This window comes from Cibotium barometz, chromosome 17, assembly GCF_041138505.1.
Source record: "Cibotium barometz isolate CiBa-2024 chromosome 17, ASM4113850v1, whole genome shotgun sequence".
Lineage (NCBI taxonomy): Eukaryota > Viridiplantae > Streptophyta > Polypodiopsida > Cyatheales > Cibotiaceae > Cibotium > Cibotium barometz.
The window spans coordinates 27,715,487-27,741,792 of record NC_141062.1 but is presented as its reverse complement, the minus strand read 5'-3'; the positions used below and the strand labels follow the sequence as shown (position 1 = coordinate 27,741,792).

The following is a 26,306-nucleotide window of genomic DNA, read 5'->3' as shown; positions in this document are numbered from 1 at the left end:
GGGCCCTTAGAACTAGGCAGCCTCATAATCTCTCGCCTCAATCGGCGATCCTTATTCTTCCAAAGGTATGAGGGATACCTTGGACCATTACCGGGCTTTGCTAACGACGCCGCCCGGCTACACAAGCACGGAACGGAGTTAGCGTTGAAGCCAAAAAAAATCTTGAATTCCAAAGATAACAACTTCAATGCAATTTTCTAAGTATAGCATTCACAATTCATGAAGATAGCAATTTCAGCGCAATTTATCGAAGACAACATCACATAATTCATAATTTCATATAATTTTTATGTCGTCATTTTAAGAGGAAAAGACACCATTCATTAATACTAATTTAAGAAAAAATCTCTTCTTTTGAAAATTAACCAAGCTAACCTGGCCACCGTTTCCTTGAGGGACTTGAAAAGGACGGACTGGAGCCGCGTTGGGCGCATCTTCCCCCATCTCATTGTTACGTGCGCCTCTTGAGGTAATATTTTTCCGTCTCCGGGATGAGGCCATCTTAGGCGTCGCCTTGTAGAGCTCGCTACTGCGATCGAAACGCTTCAGTCGGATCTGAATTCCGAGCTCGTTTGCTCACCGTATGAGCAAAAGAAAATGGCGCACGAACCCTCGCTTGAGCCAAAAATCCCTTACTAAAGTCTACGCAAATGGGGGGGGGGGAATTGTGAGATGTCCTTAAGGCCAAAGGCAAAAACGTGGAGAGGGCTGGGAGGGGTTGCTGCAAGCCTCTCTGTAAGTCTATTCACACGGGGGGGGGGGGGAGAAGAGTTAAGGACACTGGTCCATGGCAAGAGGAGGATGGAGGAAAATTGGCCTATCTGAAAAGAGCCAAATGAGGGGGTGTGAGAGGGGTGGCTGCAAGGGCGGCTGTACTTGCAGCAAGTACGCTACGGCGGTACGGACGGCGGCACAACAGGGCATACGCTACACAGAAGTGCGTACCGACTGAGAAGCACCCCGGGGGTTTATATAGCTGAGGGGTGAGGGTGCGGGCGCTGCGCAAAGCAGGGACGAAAGGACGGTGTACCTTCAAAGGCTATGGATCAGTGGCCTGCATGGGTCTACCGGAAAGGTACGGTGTCGGTTGTCTGGGAAAGGAGTGGTACGCTGTCGTGAAGTGTGCGGTACAGCCAGGAAAGTACGAAACTTCTAGCTGTGAGAGTGAATGTCAAATCCAATAAGGAAACTCACGCACAAAATTTCCCAAGGAGTATTGAACATCACTATTTCCAATGACAAATACATGTGTCGATTCACCTCAATACATCCTTGAATTCATCCTGATGATTGCACAGAATTGCATAAAATCCTTTGAACCATTCACATGTGGGCAAAACAAGTTCTTCCAATTTTTCCAATATACATGTGACCAATTACATCCTTAACATCCAGTGCCATCAAAACCATTATTTCGAGATGCACTTTATCACCTGAAAACCTGCCTTAATATTCTAACATCTCACAAGCAAAATATAGCATTTGGCATAGCTTTAACATACTCGTAATTTCCAAAATCCATTTGAGTAGAAAGTAAGATCAATTACCCTCAACTTCAATGTATTTTTCATAAATTTTCGAGCTCCAAATTCTTTGGCTTCCAAGGTCTTTCTATTCACTTCCAAATTCTTTTTGTAGAATGGAATATACGATTCTCTCAAATCGTATTAAGTGAGAGTAATTTTAAAGGAAGTAAAGAAAAATCACTTAACTGAAGGTTAACGTGCTTCGAATCTTTTGATCATTTCATTAATCGCAAATTGCACATCGCCAACTGTTCGGTGAAGGACATGAAAAAAAACGAAAAGTATCTCCTTCTATAGCACTCAGGATTTCCTCCAAATCTAACACCTATAAGGCACATACAGATTAAGTATTCTTGAAATAATAAAATCTGGTCGATTGGACGCTGGTTCTCCTTTCTGCAGAATTTTTTCCCACCCCACTGGTTCGCCGTCGTCTGCCTCCGGTATATATCTCTCTTTCCCGCAAGAGATGCGGCGATGCTCACCTTTTGCAGCTATCCATGCGGAAAATTCCCCATTAAAAGCTGCACTCGAATCTTCTCTCCCATTATCTAGTAAATTCTAATAAAAGGAAAAACATTTCCACGTATGCTACCACCCACACTCCAATGCTTCCCATTGTTTTCCTTTTTAATACCACACAATGTGCCCCTTAGTGTAATACTCCTAACCTTAGCATTAAGGTAAGGTGCTCAATGCAAGGTAGTTGATCTATTCCCCGGCATTCAATAAGTTCCTCGACACTGCAATGTCCATTGAGTCTCCATTACTTTTGATGCCTCCATAGTGTATAAATCATCATATTGGCCATGTGATTTATAGACTCCCCAATTATTCATTCAAGTATTTTCCCATATCTTCATAAATACATTCCTTTGTGCATTGGCATACCCTCATGTTTGCATTCCATAAGATTCACTGATTTGACCCAATCGATACCATTTAGCAGAACCATCACCCTCCACACTCATATACAAAAACTCCTAGATCTGACTCAGCCTCAGCTTGTCTTATTGAACCTTATATACAATATGAACATATGTACATGGCATCATATAATGACTCGTCATGGCACATAACCTCATGCATCTGGATGTGTATTTGACGGCCTCACATGCACGGTTTCACATCATAGACGTGCCATGGCACGACAATGCATGTACCTTATCCGGTCTGGGTGTCCGCCCAAGGGTACGCGTGGACCAAACAGTGGGCGGCCGTCCTTTGGTTCTTGGGCGGCCATTGTACGGGTGCCCTAGTAAGTGTGTACGGACCAAATTTTGGGGCGGGGTACCCAAATTTGGGGCGCCCGCCTCGATTTGCGTGCCGGACCGCCCCGGGGGGTGAAATTTTTTTTTGTCCGGGCGGTTCTCCTGGTCGCAGGGGTTCAGACCGTTCGTCAATCGGACGTGTGGTCGTGCATTTATTAAGGTTTAAAGGTCGCCGTTTTCTAACTAAAATGATTGAAATTAGCGTATAGGCTTGATCCGGTGTCCGTTTTGGATGCTGTAAAATCCTATATTAGGGTAAAATCGCGCGCAGATTCCAAATTTGGGCTCAGAATTTGAAGATTCTAAGTGGAGATGACTCAAATAATAAAATTATTGATATTTATACCATAAAAAACTCATAATTACATGGACATTTCTTTATTAGTGAAGATGGGTACGTTACAGTTTCTCTCTCACAAATTATCAAATGAACTCTCAACCATTGAAATAATTCAAGAACAATAAATTGCAATTTTCACCACCAATTTAGTTGAAGACAAACAAGTCTATCACTCTATGCAACCCTATGTGTAGCACCCTATGCTCAACCTATGCTCTAACACCATGTTTGGGAATGAGGGATGCAACGAGTTATACATATGCAATCATAAAAAAACTCGCATAGATAGGTAAACACTCAATTGATTCGATTCCATGACTCGATTAGAGAATTAATACAAGGTTGAGTATGATTGCATAAAATATTACTTGTGATATTGATAAGATAGATACATAAAATATATGAACTAGGGAGATTCACTCAATCCTAGAGGTGGAGTCTCTCTAAACATAATACCTACTAGAAAGCTATTGCACTCTAATCACTTGTCCTTAATGCTTCTTTGTTTGGTTTATATGGTGAAGTTCTATTATGATGGACTACATTAGAGCATCAACTTGTAGGCACATTATCTCACCAACCCTGAATATGATGAAGATGAAATTTTATGAGTTAGAGAATCTGCCACCTCATAGTTCTCTACAATTTTGTACAGGAATTTTGTGTTAAATTTCTAACCAATTTCATGGAGCAAGCTATTCTTTGGGTGCAATTATCTAGTTTACAACACAATGAAAGTTGGGTAATTTATATATAATTTTAGCTCCACGTGTCATTTACATTGTATGATGCTTGTTGGCATAAAATTGTGTTGGCTGAAGGTCACATAAGAGTACTTCACCATGCATGTACCTTCATGTAGAGAATATGTTAGTTTCAATTTCATGTCCATCTCATTGTTCTCCATCGCTTCTATTAGCCTTTCACATGAACATGGTCGTTTGAGCTTAAGTTTTAATAGAAGTGGCATATGCAAAGGATAAAAAAGGTCAACTTTTGTGTACGTGTGTCAATACATGAGGAAAAGCTAAACTTAAGGAAATATATGATGGCTCATTCTCTCTTGAAGAAAGGGGACATTTCTACATGGTGTGGCTTAAGAAGGAGTCTTATGAAGGACATTCAAATTGATGACACTATCATGGAGATAAGCCACATTTTCAATTATGTGCCCTATAGTCTTCTCAAGGTATCTTAATCTTAGGTTAAGACAAATGGGCAAAGTTGGGATGATACTGTGAAGTGGTTGGAGTTTCACATCTCATCCATTGTGGTGGATTCTTCATTCTCCCTAGGGAGGCTAGAGAAGCCCTACTACATGGATGAATGATGAAGAATGACTTCTTGATATGCATCAAAGTTTCATCACCATCATTGGGGAGGACTACCTACAATACAATTTACTCCATGTGCAAGTTCACCTCCAAAATGCAAAATAAAGAATGATTTAGCAACCTCTAAGGGATTGGATGTTAGCTCCAAGAAGAAAGTTGTAAAGTGCATTTACTTGGTTTGGCAACATTAATGACTTTAGTTATGGGAAAATTCCATAAGCCTAAAGGCTTTATAAGTGTTCATGGGAAGTGTTAAAAATACATGAAGGGCACATTAGGACAAAGCATAAGAGAATCCATTCTTTCTAATTGCACTTAAGATCTTTCCAACTAACGAATCAAAGCATAGTTTTGCACACATTCTCAATTGTGCATTTGATATCATAGTACATTTTAAAAAAAAACACATCAACTAATTAAAGAAATTTCTTTTTCACTCATCGTGTACCCCTATTTTGCCAAACTTTTTCATTGCCCCTATGATACGATCGCTTGCGTTATCTCTTGCGTTATCTCTCCCTCTCTGTGTTTGTGTCCAGCCTTAATTATGTGATTCTCCATACCACACACCATCGCGGCGAAAAACACTTCTTTTTTCCGCGACTATTTATAACGTCCCATGCTGCCAACCTGTTAGAGATGAAGCTTTCAGAAGGCGATTATGATCAACCCAATCATCTGCAAAGGCAAGATGATATTGAGATTAACGCAGTGGTGCCATCGCAAAGGGTAACTGAGAAGCATGAATCTCGGTGTGCGTGCGTGCGCTAGATTACTGGTGCAACAGCATTGAGACGCATAAATCTGTGCGTGCATGCGCGCGCGCGTGTGTGTGTGTGTGTGTGTGAGAGAGAGAGAGAGAGAGAGAGAGAGAGATTACTGGTGCAACAGAATTGAGACGCATAAATCTGGATGTGCGTGTGTGTGTGTGTGAGAGAGAGAGAGAGATTAATTTTACTGGTTCAGCGTGCCTTCGCCAAGTCTTCTCTATTCGATGCGTTTTCAGGACTCTTGCCTACGCTCAGTACTTGAATACATTGGCACTCTGGCACACCTTGCATGTTTCGGCATCATTGGGGTAAGCACTCTGGCACACCTAGCATACAGGATCTAATTTCCTCCCTCCACTAGAAGATACGATAGGTTTTAATGTTGACTATATGGGTTACATAAGGGATAATTGGTATAATGCAGCTCTGTAATTTTACAGGTACTTGTAAGATATGGTTTGGAAGCACTATTTGCTGATGCTTTGAAAGTGACCCATGAGGGCTCAGATTTATATAGAGACCTTCCTGCTAACATGGTGAGCTACTTAATCATGTGATGCATTTTTTGTGAGAGCTTCTTTGTGACTAAATACACATACATGCATATGTCCATGTATAATGCGTATATACATACATGCATACATGTATGTAACATGCACATATATACATACATGCATGCATGCTTACACACCTAGATACATATATTTACTCTCATATACATATCAGTAGTTTGCTAAAATGTAAATTAATTATCGATAAGATTTGAGTTTTCTAGCTTTTTATTGTGCTTTAAAAGTTCCTAATGAGCATTATGCTACTTCGTTGACCCTGATTTAATTGTGATTTGAATGGTCCACATGATGGCAGGTAGGGTCCTTTTTCATGGGATGGGTGGGGATTGTTTTCAGGAAAGATATATCATCATTTTCGGAGCCTTTGGCAATTAGCCTCTCAACTGGTCTCATGGGAAGTATAACTACATTTGCAGGATGGAATCAGAAAATGGTCTCTCTCATGACCACTGGTAATGTGGCAGCCGCCCTTGTGGGCTTGCTCATAGGTAAGGGTCCATCATGTATCTCACAAGAACATCCATTTAACTATCGTACATCTTCATGTAGAATTCCATTTCTTTGCTTTCCTTTCATAAAGATTGGCCTACTGTGGTTACTTGCTTTGCTACATTTTCATACGTAAGATTTCTAAATTTTGACTCTTCTAATGGTAGGCATGGGACTAGCCGTGATGGCACTCATTGTTGGAGTGGATACAGCCAAAGTTATAAAGATAAATTTTTTACATCATAATATTATGCCACCAGATAGTTTTCATCGTCGGATGGTGAGCTTTACGATATTCTTCGCCGCAACTGTTTGCCTATGGGGGGCTGCAGTGGCTCTATTCATTAAGGGTGAGAGCAGCCAGAAGGAAAGGATTCTCTGGCTAGCATGCATTGTGGCACCTCCTGGTGTGTGGGCAAGGTGGCATTTAGCCTCTTTAAATGAAAAAGGATTGAGAACAAGACTAACGTGGTTGCCACTTGGCACAATACTTGCAAACCTCTTAGCAGCTAGTATGGAGGCTTTTCTTTCATTCATACAAGATGAGGTAACACTTTTCTCCTCGAATGTACAGTTAAAGTATTTACGCATTCATGTACTTTATGTATGGATGCATGTATACATATGTGTGTGTGTGTGTGTGTGCACGCGCGCACGCACACACATGCACATACAAGATAAGGAAACATTTTTCTCCTCAAATGTACTTAAGTTCAAAGTATATATATATTCATGTAGTTTGTAGGTATGCATGCATGGATATATACATGTGTGTGTGTGTGTGTGCACGCGCCCGCTCACATGCATGCATCCATCCATGCATATGTGTGATATGTGCATGTATTTATGCACCCACTTCCTATTTAAAAAAATTCTTTATTCTCATGGCTAACCAGGTGGCTCATCATAATGTCCCCCTCCTTGTAGGGGGCCTTCAATTTGGCTTTCTAGGGTGTATGAGCACAGTATCAACTCTTGTGGCAGAAGTTTACACAATGCATGAAGGCCTCAAGAAGCCCCAAGCATACACCTATACATTTGCAACCTTGATATTGGGATTGCTATTGGGTATAGTATTGTATTCAACTCCTACGTGGATTAAGGGCTATGTGACATGGTAGGAACCTATCTCCACGCTCTCTCGAGTTACTCTCTTGGGTTTAGCCTCTGCACTTGGAACAGGAGGCATTTGTCCACCACTAAAGGGACATTGGTCCACCACTAAAGAGATCATAATCCTGGTGGCATAATGTAATTTTAGGCCAAAGAGCTTAATTTTTACACTTGGATGTGATAAACATTGATGACAAGCGAGATTACCTAATATCTTTAAAATAATTAATGGACATGTATACACGGTTACTTTTGTGTACATTACAACCAACAAGTATGCATGAGCAAAGATTTTGTATATGTCTAATAAATGTTTAATATTTTAAGCTCTATATTAAAAAACATTTATAAAATTTAATTTTCTTTCAATTGATGTAGAGTGTACTAACATAAAGTGGCTTTGTTTTTGGCACTCGAATGAGGGAGTAACAGTAAAAAAGAAGTGAAAGCACTTAGATTGTTTAAAAATAATACCCTATATAAAATTTTATCTTTTTATATATGTAGAAATGTACCCTATATAAAATTTATCTTTCTGTATCTACTAAACAAAGCCAAAATATCAATTGGTAGCTTGTCTCCTATAATTTTATTAAATTTAATGTTAAATATTGTAGAAGAAATATACAATTTGATTTGGATAACTCTGTACTTTTTTGAAGCATTCCTATGGATGTTTAAATTTAGGGCAAGTAGTTATAAAATGTGTTGCTAATTTATTTTGAATTATCTATGGCTATGAGATGACTATTTTTAACAAGATATGATTTATGGTGGTTATCAAACTTGAATATTGTGAAAGTAAGAGAGATGAGGTTTTCTTATTCATGGAAGACTTGTAAAAGCTCTCATCTTATTGTTATACTCTCTTTGGGAGAGAGTACTATCATATGAATATTGTGAAAGAGAGATGAGGTTTTCTTATCCATGGAAGGCTTGTAAATGCTTTCATTTCACTATTTTACTCTTTTTGAGAGAAATACCTATGGTTTTGAAAAGTGTAGAATTACACATAAACATTTATAAAGCTTTTATTGCACTATCATACCGTCACTCTCTCTTATTCCCACTTTATTCCTTTAGATAGTATTCTAAGTTAATCAAATCCTCAAGTTTTGGTTCACTCATAAACTTTGATAAGGTTTTTATCGCACTATCATACCATTGCTTTGTACTTCATATTTTGTTGTTTTCTATAATGTTCCAGATTTCTCTAAATAATATTCTAAATTTCTTTAGATAAAGTTCTAAATTTAATCAAATCTTCAATTTTTGGGTTTTTTACAAATTTGATTTCAAGTATGGGTTATTTTTTTAAATTTAGAAAACGAACTTCTCAATGTTTTCAATTTATATTTCTACAATAATGACATAACCATTTTACACTTATTTAAAAGATTGACATGTGTGTGAGCTTGCTTGCATTTGTTAATTAGTGCACATTTATAAATGTAGCATAGAAAATGTATTTGTAAATAATTAGTGGTGGACATCTATGCAAGGTTACTTTTATTTACTTTATGTGTGGGGTTATCTTTTTTTAATGGACTTCTCTCAATGTTTTGAGATTATATTTCTATGATGATATTAACATTTCATGATTATATTTACTAAGACAATGACATGTTCCTAAGCTTTCTTTACATTTGTTAATGACTCTAGTGCATCACATTATTCAATGTAACAAATCACATACAAAGAATATTGGTAAATAGTTAGTGGACATGCATGTGGAGTGTGTGCGCGCTATGGAGTATGTCAAGGTCAACTTTGAATTACACATATGGCACTATTATATCGTCACTCTCTATTTCTTATTTTTATTTCTTTTGATAATATATTAGATTTAATCAAAGCTTCAAGTTCTGGTTTTTGTATAAATAATTTAAATTTTAATGCATCTGTTTGTTGTAATAGAACATGGGTCATAGACCATAATGGACTTATGTAGAAGGGTACTTATTAAGGCATGATAAAAGGGTACTTATTAATGGACTTATGTAGAAGGGTACTTATTAAGGCATGATAAAAGAACATCACTTATGGAATGCACTAATTGTGGGCACACATTTACTAGTGGAAGCACTAGAATCAACTTGTGTAAAATAGGTAGGACCGTATATCATTGCCAAATACCTTTCATGGTAGAAAATAAGAGCCTACTCTCATGGTACAAATATAAACGGGTTGGTAAATATATTTTTTCTAGGTATATGAAACTATAGAAAAACCTTGAGCTAATATTTAAATTTATATCTTATGTGTTCATTCGTCGCCCACTCAAAATTAGTGATTTTGGGTGACCTTAGACATTTTCTTTGTCTTAAATATTTTCTTCCTTTGATTCCTTCTAATAGTGTTTTTTAAAACCTAACTAGGAGGAAAGAGGAGGGGGAATAGGAAGACCACCACCAAGAGGAGGAGGGAAAAAACTTAAGTCTTTTACGTGTGATGAGATTGGTCGCATGAATACTCAAAGTCGTGTGTGGTCAAGAAGGACTAGGATGAGTAGTCACCTCGAGAGTGAGCCTAATCAATACTAAACTCACTAAAATGAGATATCTAGGAGCAAGGGTCCTCCTTGCAGTATGCGAGCTTGGTCTTGTGATAGTGTGGTGTGCTATATGTGAGCGCCCACATTACTCATTATTGTGATGGGGGAAAAGAAGAAAAAGAAGTGTGGAATTTTCTTAGAGAAGGATCATAGCACATCTCCATGCTCATATTTTACTGAACCTTGTAGAAAGGGGGATAAATGTAAGTAATAGTGCATGGTGGATTTGGCGCGCAGGAGTTATATGGGATCATTAAATCTTTTTGCAAAGCATCTTCGTCTAAAAATCTAGATAAGTCTAAAGAGGATGGTTTTATTGTAAGAATCCATAGAGGAACTAAAGGAGACGTATGAGATTTACTCAGAGTCAAATAGTGATGATAATATTGGCCTTGATTTCCATTATGGGATGGATATGGAGGGAGTATAGAGCACATGGGAGAACCAAGAAAGTTGGAAGAGCTAGGATGAGTTCTCGGATGTACCTAGCTTTGCATTAGATGGATCCCAAGGTTTGGCATATGGTCAAGGTTCTCATGATGATATGCAGTTTGGGCATGGAAGTGCCAAGGTGATTTTTGATGTTCTTGAGGATGCGTCTCATGATGAGGTAGTCTCACATGGATTTTGTGGGAAATCTCTCAAGTGTTGATATTATTGTGGAAAGAGGCAAGTTATGTGATTCCTTTTCAGTGGATTCTACTTCACCACATGATGTAGTTTCAGATATGGGATGATAGCCAGGTTTCTTCTCATGTTTATGATAATTCTTTTACACATGATGCAATGATGCATGGTGATATGGTGGATGATGATCTCATACAGATTCTTGATGATCTTGAGGAGTTATATTTGGCTAGATTCTAGCATTGATGTAGATATGATGAGTTTCTTTGACTCTATTTATGGGGATCTAGTTCTTCATGATTCAGGTGTGGAGGCTCACATTGAATCTACTACACATGATGTTTGTGATCTAGATTTGGAGGTTGAGCCTATTATGCACATGATGGTGGTGATTACATCAATGTGGTCTCATTGGATGTTTCTATAGGTTCCTAATATGTGATATGTGAGGAGTTCTATGTGGCATTGGTGGTTGTCCATATTCACCATGGACATATTCCTATTCATCGATAGCCATGTTTACCTCTATTCTATCTTTCATGTGTGTCCAGTTTGATACACATTGATGACCATGTTGATAATCTTATATGGATGGATTTTCATTGGTTCTTGGTGTAAATTCATGTCACATTCATGTGATTAGCATATAGTTCTTCTTGATGATGTTTATGTGGATCTTAATCATGGTGGTCATGATGGTTATTCTATTGATAATGAAGGATATGGTAGTCACCATTCAAAGCCATATGGATAAGAGTGTATTACATCGCTATCATGATATCACGATCCAACCCATTGATTAGAGTTGAGGCTACCAACAAGGAGATGCTGGATGAAATGGAAATTCAAATAAAAAACATTCCCATTAAAATTTAAAGCAGCTCAACATGCTAGTTTAAAACGATCCGTTACAACTCTTTCTGATGAGCATATCTATCCTTAACCTTAAATTCACATTCCTTAAATTCACATGTAGCAATGGTTAGAAGTTCCTTGAGGAAAGGATCATAATCAAAAGCCCCCATTGTAACTATGAACATGATGCACGTGATTAAAATGCACCCACATCTCCTGTAAGTTACCACCTGGTCTCATTCTGTTTACCAAATCTACTCCACTCCTAGGAGTGAGAGTTGACATTTTGAAAACATGTGGTTTCATGTTCGAACCCAACTGCCCTTGGAAAAGAACGCTATGCAAAAATGGATAACCAATCTTGCTTTCAAATCCAGAATGGCTTCAAGTCCTTTCAGGCCACACACACTTCTCCCTTTAGCTTCTTGAATATATCTCTGAATTCTCTTCTTATCTGACAATGGAGTGACAGTCTTAAGTAGGTCATTCAGCTCCTTATCACCAAAATCTCCTTCTTTCCCCTCACGTTCTTTAATCAAAATGTACGGGACCAGCTCTTGGGCCACACACACTTCGGCTTTGAAGTTCTTATGTTGTAGTTGTTTTGATGTAAGATACATATTCTCCATGCATGATTGAGTTGTGTTTTTGTTTTTGTGTTCACAGGATGGAGAGCCAAACTGGTAGGAAATAAAGACAAACGACAAGAAGAAAGAGAAATCGAGTGTTGCTCAAGGGAAGCAACAAATAGATGATAGATAAAGTTAGTCCTCCAACTATTGATAAGTTGAAAGAGGCTTCTGGAGATGGCAGTGGGATGGATGAATTTGGGGGGGGGGGGTGGGAGCAAGTTGATGAGACTCAAATTGGAATGGAGGCTTCCCTTCAAATTGTGCCATCATATGTATCCACCTCTCAGAGTGAGCCAGGGGCCAATGAGGAAGGTGACATGACCATGATTCATGGTGAGGACATCATAAGGAGGGCAAAGATTACAATCTCTACAATTTCTCCACCTATTCTTTTATGTCACTTGATTCCACGAGCCAAAGTCTGTAGATTGTGAGATGATGTTTCTTCCGTAAAGGAAGCCTTTCAACATGAGGGTTACATGGGGGGAAAGGGGGTTTTTATAGTACCCTTGTGTATATCACTTGGGGAGGAAAGCATGGTCACTAATGACATTGAGCAAAGTTGGGTGAGCACTGTCAATATACAAAGTTTTGAAAATGACATCGTGCATAGTGACGAGCTCAAAATCTTATCTGAACACATGTTTTATGTATGGGAGGGAAATCATAAGACAACGACATGGACATTAATCATAATAGAGAAGTTCTCTTACACAAAGAATCAACATGTGAGAATGTTTTGCACAGTCATCATTGATCCTAGGAAGGTCAGTGAGATAGCTTTATTGAAGAGACTTCAAAGAATGAATATGTAAGTCTCGGCGTAATTATTTTTTGTTATGTAATATTTTTAGAGCGTGGTGTGTCATTGGGATGCTTGTCAAAAAATTAACCTTCCTTTCTTGTTTTTATTTGTAGTCTCTAGGCGCATGCCCTTGTGGTGCCCTCACTAAGAGACGAGATTGTCAACACTGCAAATATTTGCTCAACTAACTCTCATGATTTTTTGAGACAGATTCTTGACTTGAATGTGAAGACAATAGATGCCATCCGTCGGAGAAACCCCAAGGGAGTTGACGAGCCATGGTTCCCCTTGACACAGGGATACCTTGGAAAGCTTGTTTATAAGCTTGTTTATAATGTAGGTTTCCATGCACATGTTGGATAGTTGATGTAGTGTTGTAGTTTTTTTTAAGTGTATATAATGTGATCTTTGTAGGTGCAATTTCAAAATGCACTGGAGAAGAGGCTTGGTCCTCTCAAAGGTCAAGTGTCCAATGTGAGGAGTTTGCTAAGTTGGAGAAGAAAGAAATTGAAAATCTTACTCAAAAGTATTCAGACAGAATAGGCAAGGTATCTCATTGGTGCATTCATTGGATTCTACCTTGCAATGTATGTCTTCTTTAAAGTCATTACCACCCTGGAGTTGAAGATTGTTTGGGTTTTAATAGATCCTGAATATTTTGGATCCAAAGTTGGGTGATGAATGGAAGAAGGCAGTACTCTCTTTGAAATGGAGTGAAGATAGTTTTGTTTCATTGGAGAAGCTTAATTTACTTCCTTTGTGTGATGTGAGCATGGATATGAGGTTGCGATTGCTTTCGCTTTTAAAAGCAAACAAGAAGTCTACAAAAGCTATGTTTGTTCTTCTCAAAGGTGACCACGAGTATAGAATGTGATCTTCCAACTTCAATGGCTCTATGGATGGTTTCTTTTCATGATTTTTCGTTGCATATTGGTTTCATGTGTTTTCGTGTGGTGTCCTCAGGTGGCTCCCAAGGGAGCTTGTCCTGGGACAAAATCCAAAAACATGCTCTAGAGATTTTGGTGAACTATGTGTCCATCCTGGAGGGCATTGTGTTGCCATCCGATTATACACTCTACAAGATTACTTTGAAGATGTGAAGATAGAAGCAAGGAGATGCATGTTTCTGTTGGTGAGAAAGACTGAGGTTCGTTTAAGAGACAAAGAGGTACAGGCTCTAAAGAAAGTGGATATGGTGCAGATGGTTGCACAGTGTCTAGTGTTCAGGTACATACAACCTAGCCTCTTCACTTTGGAACCCACTTTCCATGGCTTTGTATATTTCTTGTGTTTTGGTCGAGTTTTGCAAGCAACCTGACTATCCCGAGGGGTCCACTATGTAAACACTACCTATAGCATGTGCTTTCAAGGAGTATTTAAAAATACCCTTATTAATAAATTATTGTATATTAAATATGCCCCTTATGTTTCGATTTTGTGATAAAATTAACCCTTATGTATGGAGGTTTTTACTTTTTTAATTAAAAACCCCCTTGTGTATGTAAATATTTTTGTAAGTCAATCCAAGAAAAAAACCTTTCTGTTGAACGCACGTGCTATCTTACATATTCTAAATAGGGGACCCCCTAGGCTGATTGTGCATTGTTTTTTCAATAGATATTTACTCTATTTGAAGGAGAGCCAGCTTTTGGGTGGTTTGCTTGTCCTTTCTATCACTCTATTTTTGGTTGATGAGTTGAAATGGAATTAACAAATATATCCTTAACCTTTTGGGATTCAATGCAGGCCTTGTATTATTGACACATGTCTGCTTTTGTTGTCATTGTAGTGTATTGCCCTCTTATGCGGAGGCTGCAGCTCAAAGAATGGTGCTGACAAGAAGTATGAAAGGATGTCACGAGCACGTCATCAACAATCGTGCTTTTTATTAAGATATAGGCCTTGGAGCCTTAGTGAACAAGGGTGTAGAAGGTGTGTGGGTGTGAATGGTCCTAAGGGAGCCACCTAACCCTAGGCCACTAGCAAGTCTATTTAAAGGCACATGCCAAAGGCATTTGTATTGAGCAAGAAGCCTAGTTGTATTTTGAGCAACTTAATAAGCAAGATATTTTCTTGTATTTTGTCTCTCTCCCCTCCACATCTTTGATCTAGCATGAGCACCACAAAATTATAACATGGTATCTAGAGCTTGGCAAGATTAGGTCACTTTTGTGGTGTAGAATAGGTCAACTTTATTATCTTTTTCTTTGTGGAGCTGAACCTCCTGCCAGTGGAGCAGCTCCAGCAACTCGTGGAGGCAACAACTCGGGGAGCTTTCAACTAAGAACTTGAAGAGGACCTCTGGGCGCTCAGTCATACAAGAAATCAGGCGAGTTCTCCTTCCTCTGCCATCGCGGCATTGCCGTCTGAGCAGGCCGGTGCAGTTTTCGCTGTCGTCGATGTCGTACATGCATTTGCCGTGTGTAGGCGATTGTAGGCTGTGTGGGCTTAGGGCTTTTGAAGCCCATAACCTCAAGAGTCTATAGTCAAGACGACGTGAGCCCTAATGGCGGCCTGACGCGCTCGTAATAAGAGAAAAACCAGGCTACCCCTATGAGGAAGCCATGGAAGCTTGCATAAAAGCTTCATAATAGTGTTCTTTTTCACTAATCCTCTCCTCTTAGCTCTAATCACTTAAGTACTCTTGTGAGGGCTTGTTGCAAATCCTATTTTGAGTTTGAAGTGGTGGGCATACACCATGAGGTATTCATGAGCCTCATTCTCATCAAGCTTCATCAACATCTTCAAGTGCACAAAGCTTCTCAAAGTGTGCTTATAAGCACTAATAGTATTGCTCAACACTAATAATGGTCATAACCATTAAAGGAGAAGGTCTTTAACACTAAGGAGGTTCTTCTTCATCAATATTGGAGGCTGGGCACACACCATAAGTGCCACATTATAAGTCTTCATCGTCAACCCACTTCTATGCTTACTCTGGCAAGCTTCTTATAAGGAGAAATGGTGCAACCATAAGCCCTTGTCTTCATCCCATAAGCCAAAGATATTGAAGTTTTCTTGTTTTTCATCATCAAACTCAGTTCCTTGAGTGGTTTAAAGTTGGGCACATGTACACTAAGTGCTCATCTTTAATGTTTTTGTGTATCACCCTTGAGGCTCTTATTTATAAGAGGCATAGGCATGTCATAAGCCATATGCTCTCATTTCCCAAGCCCAAGGCATGTTATTCCGCTGTATATTCAACATTTTCATCTTCTAAGATGAGTTGTAAGGTTGAGCATAGCATCACGAAATGCTCTACCTTGTTGTTTGTCATGTTTTTAAGCATCTCTTGGCATTGTCTTTGTAAGAGGCATAGGCAACATTATGAGCCATGCCCTCACCTTCCTGAGCCAAGAATGATGTACCTTATTGGTTTGAGCATTTAACTCAACCACTTAATCACTTTCATTAAGCTTGTACCTTCAAATCCTAATGGGTATCCCCTCCCTTTCCCTTTCCCATATAAATCTACCTCATAACCATTACTCTAAGGAATTCCCTCATTGCCCATGGAGAAGGTATGGTATGCAAAAAAGCATCAAGCATGTTGAAGGAACATCTATGTGCAAACCACTTAAGCAAGGGTGGTAGCCTTGTTTTGATCATTGTGTGAGAATGGTCAAGGTGAAAAGCATGTGAAAGCAATGGCATGTATGTCCAAAGCATGTCAACTACGAGAGGTTAAGCAAGCACAAAGAGTGGGATGCACTATCATTAAGGTGTACATCTTCATTGACATCAAATAAAGACTTAGATGGCATCATTGTATTAGCCTCTAAGGCTCTAAAAACATAGTTGGAAGTCCTAGATAACCACACCACCATGAACATTCTTGTAAGCCTAATGTTATAAAGGCACTTTTTTCTTTCTTTCCATATGTCCAATATCACCCATTCCAAGCACATTTTTTCATGGCTGGTATTGAGGGGGGGTATTAAGATATAGGCCTTGGAGCCTTAGTGAACAAGGGTGTAGAAGGTGTGTGAATGGTCCTAAGGGAGCCACCTAACCCTAGGCCACTAGCAAGTCTATTTAAAGGCACATGCCAAAGGAATTTGTATTGAGCAAGAAGCCTAGTTGTATTTTGAGCAACTTAATAAGCAAGATATTTTTTTGTATTTTGTGAGTCTCTCTCCTCCACATCTTTGATCTAGCATGAGCACCACGAAATTCTAACACTTTTACGTGGATGATGAGTGTGAGGAGGGTTAGATAGTGTCTCGGGGGGTCCACCTTAAAAAATCACGTGTATCACGTGCGTTCAAAGGCATATTTTAAAACCCCTCTGTAACCTCTTTTTCCCTATTTTATGCATACCTCCTGTTACTTTTGTGGTATATTATAACCCTCCTGTTTTTTTAAAATTTTAAGCTTATACATTTTTCTCCTCCATCCTGTAGATTTAAGATCTTCAAAACGTAAAGATTGGTATTATGGACTACGTCATAGGAAAAATTGATAAGACTTTGGTATCTTGCATAGGCCATTGCATTTCAAAGAATGCCCTCATGTTACGTGCATTCCAAAAAGTTTAGAGTTTGCTTATCTTGACCCTCTCATGCAGCGTACGGCTGCATGTTGGGTACGGCTGCGTACCCAACATTAGTGCATTCCAAGAGATATCTCCCTAAGAAGGGAGTTTTTGTGCCACAACACTGGTCCCTTTACCCTATGCCATGGTATATTTCATGTTTCGTTCCTATTTCTTAACTTCAATGTTTTCTGCTTTATATTGCATGCAAACTATATGTATATGTTTTCCATGAGGGCATAAATTGACCCATTGCTTTTATTCACTACCCATGTCCCATCTCCCTACATTAGCATCTCCCCATTTTCAACAAGCACCCAATTGGCAAGCCAAATTGCAGAATAATAAAAAGTGGCCCTTCTTGAACCATCAAGAAGCAACATTAATGCCTTTTATTGATTCCCTAAATGCCAATGGTCAACCATGCTAGTATAAGACTCTACATTTGGCTTAACAACATATTTCACCCCTTTCAACTGCATATGAAGATCACTGCATCTGGAAGGATGCCCTCACGCTGCATCTCTTCAAAGCAGCCAAGTGCTTGCTCGGCGTGACCTTGTGCATATCTTGTCATCACTGCACTCCTAGAGACAACATCTCGAGAAGGCAGCACGTCAAGCACTTGTCACGCCTTTGAAACAGCACCGCACTTGGCATACATGTCCACTAGAGCACCGCCCAGTACAATTCGATCTTCAGCAACCCCTGCCTTTCAATGTCACCATGGATTTTATTCCCCTTGTCAGCTGCTCCGATCGTGGCACATGCTTTCAACATGCATGCGTAGTTAACTGCATCTGGAAGGATGGCCTCATGCTGCATCTCTTCAAAGCAATAAGGTGCTTCCTTGGTGTGACCTTCTTGTGCATATCCTGCAACCAATGCACTCCAAGAGACAACGTCCTGAGAAGGCAGTCCGTTGAGCACTTGTCGCGCCTTTGACACCACACCACCACACTTGGCATACATGTCCACTAGAGCACCGCCTAGCACAATGTTGTTCTTCAGCAACCCCTGCCTTCCAATCTCTTCATGGATTTGTTTCTTCTTGTCATCTGCTCAGATCGTGGAACATGCTTTCAACATGCATATGAAGGTCACTACATCTGAAAGGATCCCCTCACACTGCATCTCTTCAAAGCAGTCAAGTGCTTGCTCAACGTGACCTTCTTGTGCATATCTTGCAATAAGTACACTCCAAGATACGACATCTCGAGAAAGCATCCAGTTGTCGCACCTTTGAAACAACACCGCACTTGGCATACATGTCCACTAGAGCACCGCTCAGCACAATGTCGTTCTGAGCCAAACCCTATCTCGGCATGGATTTGTTTCCTCATGTCAGCTGCTCCGATCGTGGCACATGCTTTCAAGACGCATATGAAGGTCACTGCATCTGGGAGGATGCCCTCATGCTCATCTCTTCAAGCTAGTCAAGTGCTCGCTTGGCGTGACCTTCTTGTGCATATCCTGAAATCAGCATACTCCAAGAGACATGATCCCAAGAAGGCAACCCATCGAGCACTTGTCACGCCTTTGAAACAACACCGCACTTGGCATGCATGTCCACTAGAGCACCACCCCAGCACGAAGAGTTCTACAGCAACCCCTACCTTGCAATCTTGTCATGGATATGTTTCCCCTTGTCAGCTGCTCCGATCGTGGCACATGCTTCAATCTCTTCATGGATTTGTTTCCCTTTGTCAGTTGCTCAGATCGTGGAACATGCATATGAAGGTCAGTGCATCTGAAAGGATGCCCTCACACTGCATCTCTTCAAAGCAGTCAAGTGCATGCTCGACATGACCTTGTGCATATCCTGCAACCAATAAACTCCAAGAGACAACATCCCGAGAAGGCAGCCCGTCGAGCACTTGTCGCGCCTTTTACACCGCACCACACGGCATACATGTCCATTAGAGCACCGCCTAGCACAATGTTGTTCTTCAGCAACCCCTGCTTTCCATTCTCTTCATTGATTTGTTTCTCCTTCTCAGCTGCTCAGATCATGGAACATTCTTTCAACATGCATATGAAGGTCACTGCATCCGAAAGGATCCCCTCACACTGCATCTCTTCAAAGCAGTCAAGTGCTTGCTCAACGTGACCTTCTTGTGCATATCCTGTAATCAGTACACTCCAAGATACGACATCTCGAGAAAGCAGCCAGTCGACTACTTGTCGCACCTTTGAAACAGCACTTGGCATACATGTCCACTAGAGCACCGCTCAGCACAATGTCGTTCTGAGCCAAACCCTGCCTTGCAATCTCGGCATGGATTTGTTTCCACTAGAGCACAATGTCGTTCTGAGCCAAACCCTGCCTTGCAATCTCAGCACAATGTCGTTCTGAGCCAAACCCTGCCTTGCAATCTCGGCATGGATTTGTTTCCACTAGAGCAGCACCGCTCAGCACAATGTCAATCTGAGCCAAACCCTGCCTTGCAATCTCGGTATGGATTTGTTTCCACTAGAGCACCGCTCAGCACAATGTCGTTCTGAGCCAAACCCTGCCTTGCAATCTCGGCATGGATTTGTTTCCTCATGTCAGCTGCTCCGATCGTGGCACATGCTTTCAAGATGCATATGAAGGTCACTGCATCTGGAAGGGTGCCCTCATGCTCATCTCTTCAAGGTAGTCAAGTGCTTGCTTGGCGTGACCTTCTTGTGCATATCCTGCAATCAACATAGTCCAACAGACATGATCCCAAGTTCTGCAGCAACCTACCTTGGAATCTTGTCATGGATGTGTTTCCCCTTGTCGGCTGCTCCGATCGTGGCACATGCTTTCAATATGCATATGAAGGTCATTCACTGCATCTGGTAGGATGCCCTCACTCTCCAAGAAACATCTTCCCGAGAAGGCAGCCCGTCAAGCACTTGTCACGCTTTGAAACAGCACCGCACTCAGCATACATGTCCACTAGAGCACCACCCACCAGCAGAATGTCGTACTGCAGCAACCCCTGCCTTGCAATCTGTTCATAGATGTGTTTCCCCTTGTCAGCTGCTCCGATCGTCTTTCAGCGTATAGATGAAGGTCACTGCATCCGGAAGGATGCCCTCACGCTGCACCTCTTCAAAGCAGTCAAGTGCTCACTTGGCGTGACCTTGTGCATATCCTGCAGCCAGTGCACTCCAAGAGACAACATCCCAAGAAGGCAGCCCGTCGAGCACTTGTCGTGCCTTTGAAACAACACCGCAGTTGGTCCACTGGAACACCACCAGCACAATGTCATTCTTCAGCCTTGCAACTAGTGCACTCCAGAAGACAACGTCCCAAGAACGGAGCTTATCGAGCACGTATCATGCCTTTGAAAGAGTACCACACTTGGCATACATGTCCATGAGCAATGGGTTTATGTCCCCTTGTTTGCAGCTCCAATAGGCACACAGGCATTTCAGATGCAGATATACACATCATCACAGAAAGATGCGTTCAAAGCAGTTCTAAAACGGGAGTCGCTGGTGATTTACCAACGTATCTCAGACCATCTAAGTATCCAGATTTTATGGAAAAAACTGATACATCCTGAGAATGGAGCTTGTCAAGCATGTCTTGTGCCTTTGAAAGAGCACCACAGCTAGCATACTTGTGACCGAAGATGGCTAGTCATCCCAAGTGTCTAGAGCTAGCAAGACTCTGCTCCAATGTGCATGTCGTCTTTGCTGACATGTCACCGAAGATGGCTCGGCATAGGCAATCGACACCCAAGCCCCAACATAGAAAACACAACATTGTCCTCACACAAAGTTTTAGATAAAACTAGAAATTCATGCACATGCCAAAAAGCAATTAAGCAGCAAAGATTACGACAGAGGTGGTATGCATGCAAAAACTTGTAGGTTATCCATGACAAGAGACCGACAAAAGACGACATTTTTGAATTTTTGAAAATAGAGCTCATTACAATAATTATGATTACATCTTGCATAATGTCTCTGATCAAGACCATTCTTTTGAGGAAAAGACAATGGCTGGAAATTACATGTTCTTCAGAAGATCTTGCTAGCGTTTGTCCTCCTGCATACTACACTTGCATATGGCGAGTTCGTACATAGTCTCCGTATACAGGCGGATGTAGCATTTGTCTTCCTGCATACTACACTTGCATATAGCGAGTTCATACGTAGTCTTTGCATAAGTTGTAGCCACCAAGTCTTGGAATCTCGATCAAAAAAACTTCAACCTTGCAAAAATTCAGCCCATGTCATTCAACTCCCAGCCTCTCTACAAGATCGAGGATGTGTTGCCTGCAAGTAGATCATAACCAAAAGACTTGTAGGTTATCCATGACAAGAGAGACAAAAGAAGACATTTTTGAATTTTTGAAAATTGAGTTGATTACAATAATTATGATTACATCTTGCATAATGTTTTTGATCGAAACCATTCTTCCAGGAAGAGACAATGGCTGGAAATTACTTGTCATCCGGATACTCTTGCTAGCATTTGTCTTCCTGCATACTACATTCGCATATAGCGAGTTCGTACATAGTCTTCGTATATAGGCGGATGTAGTATGGGTGCAAAAAGCATGAGCATGCATAAGTCGTAGCCACAAAGGCTTGGAATCTGGTCCAAAAAAACTGCAGCCTTGCAAAAATTCAGCCCATGTCACTCAACTCCCTGCCTCTCTCCAAGGTGGAGGATGTGTTGCGTGTAAGTAGATGACAACAAAACAAATGAGGCCACAAGTGTTACTCGGGGGGGTCACTATATGTAAAATATCCCTATCGCGTGCGTTCAAGGCCTATATTTTAAATCCCTTATTTGTGAATTTTTTAATCTATATAATATCCCCTTTTCTTTATGAATCTATAAATTTTTTTGAAAAAATTTTAAATCATACCCTTATGTAAATATATTTCTATAAGTTTCATAAATTAAAAGTATGCTTCTGTTGAACGCACGTGATATTCACATTTTTTTGTGAGTGACCCCCCCGAGAAGTGTTATAACATGACAAATAAACAACCAAATAGTTCCACACTTACATGAAGTATATGAACAACTAATCAGCAGACTTCACAAAATCGTTAAAAAGCCGGTAGTCATTTTGATCTAGTACATATCTATCACTAGCTTCATTGTATGTTAAATGTGCCAATGCGATAACCGACTCAATACCAATCATGTTTAAGTCTGTCACATCATAAGAGTATGTCTGGCGCCCTTTCACCTTTTGATACCAACCGAGTTGAACCACCACCCCTTGTGGGCGATCTACCAAGTCAAAACCCCACTTGTAATCTACATATTTGCCACCCACCTTCTTTCGCATCTTCTGGACTCTTCCAAGGTACCAAGTGCTATGAAGAGTTTGCATCTTCTTCAACGTTGTGTCTTTTCCAATTCTCTTTGAAATTGTGCCTCCTTCTTCATGTGTTTCATCATGGAAGTAAACCGCACAATCTGACCCTATTCCAAAGAAATTCCCATTACTTCTTAATGTTGACTTTGTTTCGTTGTTGAAATACACTCCTTGTCTTACCCTAGTCAACCTATCCTTTGACAATGTTGAGTTTCCATTGAGTTGACTCACCAATGTAGACTTGAAGATGAATTTCTTATCAACCTCCACCACGGGTGAGATAGTCTTCTTCCCGGCCTCACTACTTGCCTCGTCTAGTATCCCATCCACCTCATGTCGAATCTCACTCAAAGCGATAATCTCGTCATCTCCATCGCTGCCCTCACCAATGGGCCCGTCTTCGCCGCAAGGCTCCACAAAGTCATCATGTTCATCTGCCGCACCCATCTCAGCATCTATCCTTGACCACGTTGATTTTGTATCTATCCAAGGCTCTGTCCACCATTTAAGGCCTTCAATTGTGCTAGGTTTGAGGCCCAATGACTCACAAAGATCTTGTGCCTGCTTTAATCCCTCTTTTAATGCATCTATTACCTTTTCATCAGAGGAGACACTCTCATAGTTCCCAAGATCTATTTCCAAAACGCCTTCACGCTTGTTCAACTCCTTCCATATGTGTTCCTGTTTCTTATGTGCCCTTGAAAAAGTCACCCCATTTGAGTTACATTCATGCACGGCAATCTTGTTTAGACTTCCAACACAATGCAAAATATCTCCAAAATCAAATGCTCTTTCTTGCCCAACCATACCTCCGATCTTGCTAAAATAGATCTCTGCTGCATCAGATCCTGTGAGATGTAAAGGGCACTTGACCACCTCTTTGCTGATGAAGTTTTTCTTGAGAGTGTATGTAGGATGGTGATGAATCCACAATCTCCACAACTTGAAGAAGAAGACCACTTTAGCAGCAAGCACCACACGCTCTCCCAAGTCTAAATGTGGAGATAAAAAAATGTCTATGTAATCAGCAACAACCTGCAAATATGCCCCAGTCCCGTGCATGCTCCTCTCTTTCTTTTGCATTTCCCTCATACATTTTTGTACTTGTCTAGAGACAATCATTTGGGCCGCTCTCTAGTTCTGACGATCATTTCGTTGTATATCCCCTTCTCGTAACTTGTGTTGATCAACAGAGAAGGTATTATACACCATAGCAACATGATTGAGCGTAATCCATACTTGCCCAATTGCTAGTTGCCGAGTAGGACTATCAAGAGGGCTCACAATCTTCTTTCCACAATGCACAAAATCTTGATCATGCAACCCATACACCTCGCCTCCTACCATTCTCCCTTTGAGCTTCCATCCACCCCATTTGATGTCAAATTGTCTATCACTCTTTTTTAGGTAGTCTTCAAGCATAAGCTTGCGACGTCTACTATCACCATCTGAAGCATGTCCAATTATTGGCCCTGGGCTGTCCTTCCACTTTGCATTCCACATTTGCTCCACAAGAGTCCATTGAGTTCTAATGAAATCACTATCAAAGCGGTTACAAGTGCAATGCACAACTATAGCCAACCGCGGAAGACTCTCTTGAAGAGGGTTGACAATGAGGAGTCTTGCATAGTGCCCCACCACGTGGTTTTGGAAGGCATCCACTATGGTATCATATCCTTGAGCTCCATCTCCAGCGATGATAGCATCATTTGAGGAGCATTCATGATCCTCTCCCTTTCTTCCACAAAACCCAATCAAAGTGTCATCCTTTGCGTTCCACCTACATAACCATGAAGCTCCATTTTAACGTCTTTATTTCAACATAAATAAATTTCAGATTTGACACTAAAACAAAGAGAGAGAAAATCAACCCAGCTTTTACCTGATGCGGCGCTTGATGGTCGTTTCATCTTCAGCAATAATGAATGGCACCCGTGATGCTATTCCATGTTTGAACTTCGCATCTTTGTATATTTTACCGATCGCATCAACAATATACTCATGCTCCCCCGATTGAAATTGAGTTGCCTTTCTTCCGTGCCTCCTTGTGGTTGACATGGATGGCCCTCCAATGTTTACACTCAGGAAATCATGTAAGCGCGGCCCGCCCCATAGCTTTGCAACCTCAAAAATGGTCTTTGTGGATTCTGTAAATCTTTGCCCCTTTTTGGATCTTAATGCATTATTTGCAATGTCTTGAAGAAAATCCCATATAGCTGGCTTGCCTCCAAACTTTCCTTGCTTGTGAGCCTCAATAATGTTATTGCAAAAACGCCGCACATCCCTCCTATTAATAGCTTCATAGTTTGCTTCTTTTAAGGACCCGATTCTCACTGAAAGCACCACAATCTTTGCCTTCAACCACCATACCTTTCTCCCTACCTCTCGCATGTTTTTCTTTGTCTCAACTGCGACACTTTTTAGCTCCTCACCGGAAAGGAAATCCAATCGCCTTCCTTGACCTGTTTGTCTCTCTCCCCTCTTCTCAATTGCAATACTCTCTCGATACACCCTCATGCGAAAATCATTGTAAGTTGGAATTTTCTTGCAATACTCGCATGTGAAACTTTCAAAGGGCATTCCAATTCTCACGATACGAAGACAACACACATGCCTAAAGCACCCATCTATCGTGTATTCTTTTTTTCCATCATACAAAGTAGCTTTTGTATGCGACTCACAAAACCACTCTTTTCCCATCTTTAGGTCTTGTAGAAGAGGTTTTATATAAACCTAACTACCATTAACATCAAGTGTACATTGCCATAAGCCCCAGCACAACAGATTTAGACTTGATGAAGGCAAGCTTGAATCACCTGTGGGGACGGAAGCCTCCGTACGCATGGTTGATGTGAGGAATGCACCCAAAGTTTGTTGACGTGGATCCTTTTCAAAATGCTTTTTAGGCCGCCCACTAGCTCCTGTCAAGAGGGGAGATGCTTGATTTGGTGTGGTCTTGCTCCATGCATTGATGTGAGATTTTGCGTTGATATGTTCTGTTAGGATGGTATGCAAATCTGAACCTCGAGGGCATAGGTGCAACCACTTTCCATCATATTTACACACCACTCTGACAACATTTTTATCTTTGTAATCATGCAAGGTTGCTTCAATCAGCTGAAAATCAGCCCCTACATGAGGACAAAAAGAGCGTAAAAAATTAGCTGAAATTAAATCTGATATGCATAGGCAAAAGCCTTAAAATAAGAACCAAAACAAGGGGCTGAAAATTCTGTCTTGCATGAATCTGTCATAAAAGGAGAGAATGGTTTAATTGTAAAGCACGAAGCAAGAAGTTGATGCTTACGTTCATGAGTGCTATTGAACTTAGTCATCTCCTCGATAGCCGCCAAGATCGTCACTGCATGATCATAATCATCCTCGTTGCCTTTTGTACTACTTCCGCGAGTACCATGAGTAGGAAATGCATCAAACTTCAACCCTCGGTTGGATAGGTATCGTTTTTGATGTGCTTGACCATCTAGAATGTGAAATCTCATGAAGTTTGACAAGCATGAGTATGCTGATTGCTTGCCACCAATCACTCCCGATCCATAAGCACTTCC

At 40.6% G+C, this 26,306-nt stretch overlaps 1 protein-coding gene across 1 annotated transcript; it reads left to right on the top strand.

Moving 5' to 3' along the window:
• Positions 1-4,956: 4,956 nt before the first annotated feature.
• Positions 4,957-7,664, top strand: LOC147629850 (fluoride export protein 1-like). Its single transcript, XM_086810865.1, has 6 exons — positions 4,957-5,200; positions 5,478-5,549; positions 5,682-5,777; positions 6,109-6,301; positions 6,470-6,849; positions 7,199-7,664. Exons 1-6 carry the CDS (start codon positions 5,111-5,113, stop codon positions 7,421-7,423), a joined length of 1,056 nt encoding a protein of 351 aa, XP_086666991.1. The 5' UTR covers positions 4,957-5,110; the 3' UTR covers positions 7,424-7,664.
• The last annotated feature ends 18,642 nt before the right edge of the window (positions 7,665-26,306 follow it).